This window comes from Zootermopsis nevadensis, unplaced genomic scaffold, assembly GCF_977971745.1.
Source record: "Zootermopsis nevadensis isolate Lab colony 2312 unplaced genomic scaffold, Znev_1.0 Znev_ptg000030l, whole genome shotgun sequence".
In the NCBI taxonomy this organism is placed as follows: Eukaryota; Metazoa; Arthropoda; class Insecta; order Blattodea; family Termopsidae; genus Zootermopsis; species Zootermopsis nevadensis.
In genome coordinates, this window is record NW_028259162.1 from 546453 (window position 1) to 557988 (window position 11536).

Genomic DNA, 11536 nt, shown 5'->3' on the forward strand with positions numbered 1-11536 from the left:
AACATATTTGCATGATACAAAACAAGGCATTCTTGGTAGTAAAGTTACATATTATTAGGTGTCTTTTAAATGGTTATCAACTTTGACACATTCCAGACAGGTTTAGGTCTTCATTTGTACTATTCGCTCTGATTATGTTCTCGTCACATTTATAATGCTAACATCGTGGGGCAACGTTTCGTACTGTAACCGTTGTCCAGTTGTATGTATATCAACGGAGAAATAAAATACCATTGAAAACTGCGCCTAATTCAGTGCCAACAAATTACATAGTCGTCAGTAATGATTACATTAATAGTGTCCGTATGCACCATAACAAGACTGTGAATTTTTGGGGTTCATGAAATGGATGTTAAACGTAATTTTAAGCTGAAAATGGTTTTCGTGTACGAAGGTTTTTTTTTTTAAAGTGCTGTTGTATAATTCTTATTGATTGTGAAATTGGTATCGCTAGATAACAACATGTTATTGACTTGATAAAAATTGAGGTTAGTTTTACAAAGAGGTTTAGCATTTAAGGCCAGTTCCCAGTTGTAGTTTATTTTCCGTATGTGTTCTTTGCGAATGCTGTATCAACCAATAAAATATAGTGCAAACGTTGGTACTCCTTCAAATTTTGGAGATCACGGGTTCGAATATCAGCTCGTGGAAACTGCCACATTGATAAGTTTTTATTTTTCCACTCAGTTTCTGTAGGTAAATTCTGAGCTACATAAAATGGTAATAACCACGTGCATTTGCATGTTTAAAGTTCATTGTTTACTAGTCATTCTAATACATGGCACTATGTAATCTGTGCTGTTGGCAGAATTCTCAAATAAGCTATGAATATATCAAATTAAACTTTTCTGTATGCAATTTTTTTTATAGGCTATCTGTTTGTGAGACTTTTGTGATATGTGATCAACAAATATTAAGACTCATTCTGTGGAAGCAAGGATAATGTAGTTGTCGAGATGAGACATATTGCCCATAAAAACAGTCTTCTTCAGGACATATTCACTTATTCCACTGTTTTTCCTACTGCTGGGAGCATCTCTCCAACTATTTTTTTGGCGTCACTAACACTTGCATTGCTTTCACATGTTTCCGCATTATCCGATCTTTAGCTTTTCAGTAGTTGTATAACTTTATGAATGAGAAAGAATCGCAAGGGAGTCATGAGTGGTGAGTGGGGTAGCAGCGTCACTTGTGGAATACTGAATTTAGCTAAAAATTCCCACAGAAGTTGGGCAGACAGGGCAGGCGCGTTGTCATGGTGGATTTTCTGCTTGTTGGGTTCTCACTTCCATCAAATTTATGGAAAGGATATAAAAACTTTGATGTAACACTTCTGAAATAATTTTCAGTCTTTCTTAGTATTTATTGTTTGTTTAATGATGCTGTAAGTAGCTGTGAATGTGTTAGTGTTGTATGATATGATGATTTATCGTTAACTAAGTGAAAAGGCTGCAGAAGGAAGCTGTTGTGGATGAATTTAATGTAATATCCTGGCATTTTCCTGGAGGAACTGAAGAAATGTATGAGAAACTTGTCAGGATAGCTGGTCTCTGGACAAAGACTTGAACCTGGGAGTTCCCAAATGCAGTTTTCATTTTATTTATTTATATATATATATATATATATATATATATATTGAAATAGATGATATTTATGTGTTTATTTAATGTGCCATTATGTTGAAACATAATGAAATATGCTGGACTTGTTTTGGTGCGTACCTCGGTCACCACATATTGCCCAAATCTGTCAAGTAAGTAGTTTTGGAGATGAAATATGGGGATGAATGAGCTAATGAATGGCATTCCGTTTCATGTGTATGCATATAGATTGCGTTGCACATGTGCAAGTATTGTACAGTTGAATGCATTGTGTAATTTTCAATATTATGTTTAAATAGCAGGGGTACTGCAGCGAGAGACATCATTCAGAATGTCGAGGGATCGAGCATCACGGCGGTTCTACCGCATGGAAAGCCAGAATGAATTGCTTGCATTCATGGATAGAGGCGAGATGGCCTCTTGCCAGAATCGCTGGACATTTGAAGCTGCGTGGGAAGTAGCTAATAAAGGTGAGAGAATGTTTCATGTATTTTATTGAAGGCTGTACAAAACTAATGGATTTGGCCGCAAAAAGCCTAAAATGAAATGCATTCTTTCTGATTCCCGATACATTCTCACTGGCTTGCAAACAAAAAGTAGAACTGCAATGAAATGTTAAGAAGAACACCATATTTAATTTGTAATTTTGTATGGTTTTATTGTGTAGCGCCTCTCAGTCACTGCTTTGTTCTGAGACAGGAGTGGAGTGGCGTTTTCCAATGGAATGCGGTTGTTTTTCAGTTTCCCCATCATCTTGTTGGTCTTGTTGATAATTTTCCATGCATTTTATTAAATACAATATGAAAGGGAATTTTGAATTAAATTTGTACATCGTAATAGGATGTCGTCTTCTGTTATGTGCCATTTGTTTTGTAAGATTAGTGTTTATTTTGGTGGTGGTGGTGGTAAGGTTAAATTTTAGCTCACATGAAGTAGGGACTTAATAGAGACCAACACTAAATTACAGTTTACTCCAAAATTCCTGACTCATTATTTTAATTTCCATGAAGTAAGATATTTTCTTCTGTTATCTGTTGGCCATTAACTTCTTTATTTTTCATCCCCCCCATAAATGTTTGTTGAGTGATCTGGAAGCCTTCATTTGGCTCTCTGACCTCATGATCGTGTTAACTAGAACATGACCTTGCTTCTTATGGCACTCTGCCAAGGATGTATGTACAAGTCACACATTTGGCTGTTCTCCGAGATACTATATTTACAACCATTGATGTAACTTGTCTGTTTCTCTTTCAACATCAGATCGTCACTTCATTTGTTTCTCCCTGCAGGTAAAACAGCAGATTTATTTTTTCTGCTTTAATAATATAATGTGGAATCATGCGATATGGTTCCCCACCTCCTACCGCTACTCCCTACCGAAACAAATGGAAAAGTGATAGTCGAGTCTTAATTTTAAGAATGGCTCTTTATTGTGTGGTCTTATGAAACGTTAACAAAATAAATGCACAGCGTGGAAGCCATCTCTCTCTCTGTCTGTGAACATTCACTATGTCAAGTGTTGACAAATTTTAATGAAGCTTGATATGTGGGGGCTAAGTAAAAGTCATGAGCGAATTTCATTTTTGGTCCATTTAACCTCTGCGTTAGGCATACTCAAAGATAAACTCTGGTTTCGTAAGGTTTCTCAGAAAACAGCTTATTGTATGAAATAAAGACAGATGTGATTAACATTTATGTAAATATTTGTGGTAGTGGAAGTACAGCTCGACCTTTTGGCTCAGGTGAAGGTGAACGCTGAAAATTGTTGGAGGTAACTCCGACATTCTGCCACATTTTTCTGCCCCCCCCACCCCACAAAAAAATTCTGGCTATACAGCATATGCGTCTTATCTATAACACAACAGGAGAAGTTAAAAATCCAAATCGTCGTTCATAGGAAGTTTCTGTCCCTATAAAGCAAAAAGCTTTTGAATTGAGCCAGTTCGTCCTTCCTTTTTAAGAAATGTGAAGTACAAATATAAGTGTTCTACGTCTATGTACTTCCTGATCTATCCAAGCTTTAGTAGTCTTGGTGAATACATGTTAATGAAGTACCAAGATTATGACCTTCTTTAGCATTCATTTGCCAGATATTTTGATGTGGAGCTTTACCTCCATGGCATGGAGCTTACCGAAAAGAGTAGCTGTCTCTTATATGCGCATTGCGAGACGATAACTGTCGGCATTGATGTTGCAGTCGGAGGAATTTATACTGTGATTCGATCAAAGGCGTACGTATCAACTGAGGAGATGGGAGATCAGTACTGCCTGCTCGGTCCATATAAGGAGCACTCCGCTCGGACGGAAGTGGAGGAATCAGTTTTCACCGGACCCTTACACACGGCTGTCAGCAAGATGAGGGAACAGGGATTCAAGGTAAGTGTCCCTAGCATTACATAAATCTGAATGACCTTGTACTGGGCATTGCCTAGTCAGTTGAATCTTGAAGCAGTTCTGTTCGAAATGAACCCAAAGTTTCGGCATCACAAAAGTCTCCTATAAGATGCCGTTTGGAGCCAGTTAGGTCCATTGTCCTTTTCACACAGATCAAATTTACACCCTCACGGCCCGAGTGTTTCTCCAGCGTCTGTTTCTGTATTATCCTTCCAACCGTGTCGGAGTTTTCGACAAGGTTTAACGACAAAAATTTTATGTGAACATCTTTATTCCACCACGTGCCTTGCATGCGTGACCAATAATTTTTCTTGATAGCTTGAAGATTCTAGGTGTAGACTGCAAACTGTAAGATCCAGTCTTGTGTAATTGTCTCCATTATTTGATCTATTGTAGGTTCTCGTGTTCTTCTCAGGGCATAAAAGGAATTTTTGTTCTCTCGTTAGGGAAAGAGACCTAAGTGTCGCGGCCCAGGGTTGCGGTCCAATTCCTGGTAGTGGTGCGGGGGAGAGTAAGTGCCTAATCGAAAGCACGAAACGTCGGCTGCAAAGTAACACAGTGGCTTACCTTACTGAAACGTGTTAACGATTTAACACAACATATTTTGAATTTGTATTTAATGACAGAATTTGTTTATTGCGCTATTGAATCGGAATGTAGTCTTTATTTATTACTGTCATTGCCAAGTGCTTTGACTTCTGGTTGTTTGACTTTACGGTAAGCAGTGGGCTTTTTGATTTTAGATGTTTCCTCCCCGACTTGGTAAAATACAGTGAACGATTCTTCAAATCAGGAAAGTGGAAATGTGATTTGTGGGTAGAAGGTGATAATTTTTCTGATGAAACAGAAATCTGATGTTGCATTTGCAGATGGTATATTTATTGCTGTGATTTAACTAAATTTGGGTTGTGTTTGTATTTAGATCCACACAGGAACCTGGCTTGTAGATGGGAATCCTCAGATCATTCTCTTTGATATTGGGTCTGGTGCCTGGAAAATGGACGAGTACAAAGAAGAACTCTGGAATAAATGTAACTTGGGCATCCCTCATCTTGACATTGAAGCTAATGATGCTGTAATTCTTGGTTATGTGGTGGCACAGTTCATAGAAGAGGTAGGCGTGTGTGTGTGTGTGTTGAAACTTCTTATTTGTTACTGTTCTTCATGTCGTACATCCATCAGAATGTTTCGGTCTCAAGAATTGGGGCTGGACAGATTGTGATTAAATTTCACATTAGAAATCTTTACAAAAACTTTTAAAGCCGTTTTGATTTTCGTAAAGACTGATGCGATAGAAACGTAGGTTAATAAGGAATTCAATGTGTATTAAAATAATTACGTGCGATGGCTTTCCCCTCGATTGTTCCGCTGTGTAATCTGGTAGAAGTTTACCTTAAAAATTTAGTTTCTGAAAGTCAGTCTCATCATTTTCTGTAAATCGTATTCAGTTGAAGGAAAGAAAAATATTTGAGGAGTCGGTTTACGTTATCTGATTATACCCAAACAGAATTTATTTTGCTTACGTTTTTGCATGGCCTTTCTCCGCCTCCTCATGTGTGGCCATCATTTTGTGGCATTGAATTTAATTATGTCCATTGTTTCAGAATGAGAACTAAACAAGTACTTGTAACAAGAAATGCACAGAAATCAAAATTTCCTCTGATATTTCACTCTCTCCTTCCGTTTGAATTGGAATTGTACATGCACACATGCAATACAGGTTTTTGTTAAAATTTCAGTATTAGAGAACTTTCATGATTACAACTAAAATTATTCGCGTATAATAATTCTGCAGTTTCGGAAAGTCGCCGAAGAGTATTCAGATTACGTTCCAAAAATAGTGGCCCACTTCCATGAATGGCAAGCCGGTGTCGGTCTCATCGCTCTCCGTACTCGGCACGTAGATGTGGCGACGGTGTTCACGACACACGCGACTCTTCTGGGACGTTACTTATGTGCTGGAAACACGGACTTCTATAACCACCTAGACAAGGTATGTTGTACCGTTAAAGAGGCACGCACAGTTACTGTAAACTTATAATGTAAACAGCTTTGAATCAGAGATATTTATTTCATGTACGCCAAACATCCTGCGTTACCACGCCGGCTCTTAAGTCGGTTGGTCCCGGAACTTTTCGATCATGCCACGTATTTGACGATTGTCTTTAGATTTGGGTCTGTTGTTTATTATTTTATTTTTTGCTGTTGTGTTACAATACATTCTGTTTATCTTTACCTTCCTGCTGAAAGCATGAGTTGTGTTGAACTGGAATCAGACAGCGTCATGTTCCATTTATTAGGTCCCAACATTCAGTAGTAAGAATTAGACAAACAAAAAATATAACGATGGGTGCAAATTGAATGTCACTTAATTCTGAGTCGTTATATGATGTGTGATAACAGTTCTTTAAATAACATGCAATTTTGTTAAGGCAGTTTGTTTATAGAATATAAAATGATGTGATGGTCATGTGAAATGTGTATTCAACTTTTGGTTTGGCGTCAGTTAAATTAATAAACGACTGAGTCACGTGTGTTATCTATCTCTCATGCTGTTGTTATTGCACTAATGTGCATATGAACAGTAAATATGTAATTGTGACAGTTCGCTGTGGATGAGGAGGCTGGGAAGAGGCAAATCTACCATCGCTACTGCATGGAGCGCGCAGCATCTCATCTTGCGCACGTCTTCACCACCGTGTCAGAAATCACCGGTTACGAGTCTGAACATCTCTTGAAAAGGAAGCCAGACGTAATCACTCCAAATGGACTAAATGTGAAGAAGTTCTCTGCCATTCATGAATTTCAGAATCTACATGCTATCTCCAAGGATAAAATCCACGAATTTGTCCGAGGACACTTCTATGGGTTAGTTTTATTCCATCCGAAGTACTGTTTAGGCGGTGGTTAAACACTTTTCACTATTTAATGTAAAATACAAACAATGGCTGTGCAGTGGAAGCAATTAAACGCAGAGACCTCACATCAGTAAATACTGAAAGAGTGTTTAACTGCACATGTTTGCATTTGATAATTATTCTTAATAATATGAAATGAATTGTAGTTAGCGTCTCCCCTTCCCCTCCTTTGTTTCGACATTTAAAATGCAAAGGAAATCCTTGCTATAGAATGAAGTAATCTGAAGTTCAGAAAAGTTTGTTACCTTTTTGTTAGTAAGAAATCAGGAGAGCAAGCGAAAGAAGAATGCAAATAGATGCCTACATTTGCAAAGAAGTGAGGTTTTGGGTTGTACGTGTAATGGAGTCATTTGTTTTACACTTGTGATGCATTTATTGAGATGAATTTTGCCATGTGGTAAGGATTGGTGTATCTGTCTGGTTTCAGGCACTATGACTTTGATTTAGATAAGACATTATATTTCTTCATTGCTGGTCGTTATGAATTTGGCAACAAAGGAGCTGATATATTTATTGAAGCATTAGCTCGATTAAATCATTACCTGAAGGTAAGTTACTCAGTGGAATTATCTTCGCTGTCTAGAGAGGTAATTGTTTCCCATCTTTGAAGACTGCCATACTAAATTGACTTGAAGATTTCTGTCTTCTGTGCTTTGTAGTCTGGTCGATGTTAACCAACGTTTCAGAGGTCATACTGCCTCCGTCATCGCCCTGATGACGGAGGCAGTATGACCTCTGAAACGTTTGTTAACATCAACAAGACTACACAGCGCAACTACCCAGAAGACAGAAATCTTCATACTCACCGCTGTGAAAACCTCAAATCGTACCTAAATTGACTTCTTTTTGTGTGTGTGTAAAAATAACGCAAGACAGTTGCAGGACTCTGTGGTAAATGTTCAATTATATTTCTAACAGCTTGAAGTTTAGTATGAGTTTAGATTTAAATTTCAGAAACGTATCGTCTGCATATGCACTACAACATTTTGGTTGAACAAATTTCATGAAATGTAATGTTTGTGCCCAAACTAAATTTTACTGATAGATTTTAAAATTTTGGTGAGTGTTACTTGTCCCCGAGATGGAAAATCCTCTTGAAAGGCAGTCAGCAGAGGAGGTGAAAAATGCTGTGATAGCCAAGTGCATGCAGCAGTGGTAAGGGTCGTGGCAGAAATGACCGACAGCAGAAGTTGAACTGCTTTAAAGCTGGTGTGTAGTAAAACTTGCCATGATGACAAGTCAGCTCACAGCTTCAGAAGCTCTTGAACTTTTTGAATGTATATATAGAAATCAAATAGTGTACGTATGTACGTTCTGAAGCAGAAAGGATTTTACATTTAACACAGGTTAAGCATAACAGTTACTGACATGTTGCAGTAGTTGGTACTTGCAGATTGACACTTTCATGTATTGTTACAGAGTTCTCATCCTGATGTAACTGTGGTAGCATTCCTCATATTTCCAGCAAAAACTAACAATTTCAATGTGGAAAGCTTACGAGGACATGCCGTGACAAAGAGTCTTCGAGATACGTTAAATGATATTCAACAAAAAATGGGCAAAAGGATGTATGAAGTATGTCTTAGGTAAACACAAGCTTTTTATCATATTCCTGTGTTTAGCGTATCATAAATTTCACGTTGCTTGTTATTGATGATAATGCCAGTGATCTTTAAACACATTCAGACACAGCTGGAATTCTGTCATACATCTGCAGTACAGGAGTTTTAAAAATATTTTATCTAAACTGTTCTCTCTTGATATGCGTAAGTATCGTGCGAAACATTTACCGAAGTACAAGTGCAATTGCTAACAGCTGTACTGCATTGTAAATTTTTTACTATGCATTTAAGGAACATTTGGTGTGAACATGACAGTAATATTTCATAGTTTTTTTTTTTTGAAGGTCTCTACCAAGGGTGGGGAACCTTTTCATGTTGGAAGTCCGCATTAATTTAGCTGTAATCAAATAAGGCCGCATTTAAGAAACTTCAATTAGATATACTTAAAAATGTAAAAATCTAACTACTATGTACTTAATAATTTCAAGAAATGAAAACTGTTTGTTAATTTTAAAGTTAACTAATCTTTTAATGACTTTGTTGTGTCTGCTTTTTGTTGGAAAACATTCGAATATTTGGTTGCAGCATGGAGGTCCGCTGTTTTAGTTGATCCTAGGATTTGTTCTGTAAAATTTGGATCCAGTCAAAAGGCCGCACATGTGGCCTTAAGGCCATAGGTTCCTCACCCATGGTCTATATCAACATCATTGTACTTGTATGCTGCTGAAACTCAGGGTGAGGATGTTTCAGTGAGATTTACTATGTTTGTAGTGGACGATTACCCAATCCCAGCGAACTTCTACAGAAGGAAGACATGGTGAAGATTAAACGATGTATTTATGCGCTACAGAGAGATGGACTGCCACCGATCACAACGCACAATGTTGTGGATGATTGGAACGACCCTGTGCTCTGTTCCATTAGGCGTTGTCAGTTATTCAACACAATTCATGATCGTGTAAAGGTAAGACGTCAGATTTTATGCACTTGAACTAAATTTGCATCGGTATTATCATTACAGTTGTTACATGTTCTTTCGAAGGTGTCCGTGACTTCGGAGGTCCTGCTGTTCAGATATTTCATATTCAGACCTGTTGTACAGTTCTCATTCATGACACTGATGTTTGATACATTTTGCCATCATATAATGTGACTGGTGAGTTTATGAGGATTGTAAAAGAAACGTAACCTTGCCCCTTACATTATTTTCCTACTTGAATATGGTGCAGTGGTGTGTATTTTGACATTCTGATTCCAGATACTGTGTAGTGTGAGCTTGATGATTTATTTTTTTTTTGAATCAAATATAATTTGTAGATTGTATTTCACCCTGAATTCTTGTCATCAACAAACCCTCTGTTTGGATTGGACTACGAAGAGTTTGTTCGAGGTTGTCATCTTGGAGTTTTCCCCAGTTATTACGAACCCTGGGGCTACACACCTGCCGAGTGCACTGTGATGGGCATCCCATCTATCACCACGAACCTATCAGGTAAACGAGAGATAGGTCTTCGGCTGATAAGTATGCTGCTATCATCATCATCATCAAAGATTAAACACTTGACTTTCTCAGAATGTATAGATTCAGTCTCACCTTTACACCTTGTCCTGTACAAATCCAAAATAATCTACATTAGCACAATTTTATTCGAAACACTTTATTTTAATATTAGGCTCCTCACCGTTCTTTTCTTCCTGATTGTCACTTCCCAGCCAGAATTTTCATTGTCGTCTTATCTGAATAATCAGGAATGATTCGGTTCAAAATCGTGTATTGTGTCTTTCTTTTTGCAAAATCACAGTGTCTGAAATACAAAAATTGGCCTTTGGACCAGGTGGTGTAATAACCTTGTCATTACTAATCTGAATATGTAGTTATGTATTGTTAGTTCAGTGTGTGCTTGGGTGCTGCGTGCCATTTAGTTTGACGCCGGTATTGTTCAACTGCGCCTTTATCGTGTGGCCTGCTGTTGTAAGATAGGTTCATTCTTTCCTCATTCTCTGCCTCATTGCCAAGGGATGAATATCAACAAGTAGTTGTTCTGTTTTTGTTAAAGATGCGATTCAGACCTGTGTTCTGTTGGAAAATATGAAACTTTATGTTAATTTTGTTGATATTTAGTAGTATAGGTTCTGTCAAGTGCAAATATGATTATTTTGTTGGAATTTTTACAAGATGCTCTGTTGATTATTATATGGTATGTCATTTTGTCATGCGACAGGGTTTGGCTGCTTCATGCAAGAACACATAGCAGACCCGATGAGCTATGGAATTTATGTCGTGGATCGACGTTATATTTCACTTGAGGGATCGGTGCAGCAATTAGCGCAGTATATGTATGACTTTGCCAAACTCAACCGACGCCAAAGGATCATTCAACGTAACCGAACGGAACGACTCAGTGATCTGTTGGACTGGAGAAACCTTGGAATTGTGAGTTGGGGAAAATATTTATTACTAAGTGGATGTTCATTCTGACATGACCATTTGCTTTCCGAGCATTTGGATTAGATCTCGGGGAGACAACATGAAATTAAGATTCAGTACAGGTGGCTGATCGTCTGGCTTCAGGTTTAAACTGGATCTGTCCCTAATCAGAGTCCAACTTTTACCACTTTATTAGCCAGTTCTTTGCATACTTACATGTCGGTTTTCCCCATATTTACATTTTAAGCGGCGGACTGTGACACGATATAGTTTTACTAGTAGTTGTATTGTCTTGTTGCAGTATTACAGACAAGCACGTATGAAGGCTCTCCAGAAAGTTTACTCTGACCTTGATTTAGATGATGATGCTTCTGTTGGGAGATTCAGTTACCCACGCCCCATTTCAGAGCCTCCCTCACCATCCTCATCACGCCACACCACTCCGGCTGCATCTCGTCATGGCAGCGATGATGAAGATGAAGTCGATGATGAGAGAGAGGTATTCATTCAATCATTCATTAGCAAATAATGTACTACAATTGCCTGAACACTATGTAGTGTATGGGATCATGTGCCATGTAGTCTGGCGGAACTTTATCGATATTTCCAAGGTCTTGTATCGGACTGCATGGT

At 38.0% G+C, this 11536-nt stretch overlaps 1 protein-coding gene across 5 annotated transcripts in view; it reads left to right on the plus strand.

Moving 5' to 3' along the window:
* Glys (glycogen [starch] synthase) overlaps positions 1 to 11536 on the plus strand; it is a 97924-nt gene that overhangs the window by 84189 nt on the left and 2199 nt on the right. For 2 of the 5 annotated variants that reach the window (XM_022070687.2, XM_022070686.2), the window contains 11 exons: positions 1901 to 2071; positions 3799 to 3977; positions 4918 to 5109; positions 5791 to 5988; positions 6601 to 6863; positions 7341 to 7461; positions 8333 to 8499; positions 9247 to 9439; positions 9793 to 9967; positions 10698 to 10909; positions 11205 to 11402. In XM_022070687.2, the coding sequence (XP_021926379.2) occupies positions 1933 to 2071; positions 3799 to 3977; positions 4918 to 5109; positions 5791 to 5988; positions 6601 to 6863; positions 7341 to 7461; positions 8333 to 8499; positions 9247 to 9439; positions 9793 to 9967; positions 10698 to 10909; positions 11205 to 11402 (2037 nt within the window). In that variant the 5' untranslated portion in view covers positions 1901 to 1932. Of the gene's footprint in view, positions 1 to 123; positions 489 to 704; positions 721 to 1900; positions 2072 to 3798; positions 3978 to 4917; positions 5110 to 5790; positions 5989 to 6600; positions 6864 to 7340; positions 7462 to 8332; positions 8500 to 9246; positions 9440 to 9792; positions 9968 to 10697; positions 10910 to 11204; positions 11403 to 11536 lie in introns of those variants that run through there. The other 3 variants (XM_022070688.2, XM_022070689.2, XM_022070690.2) reach the window with 3 other exon arrangements.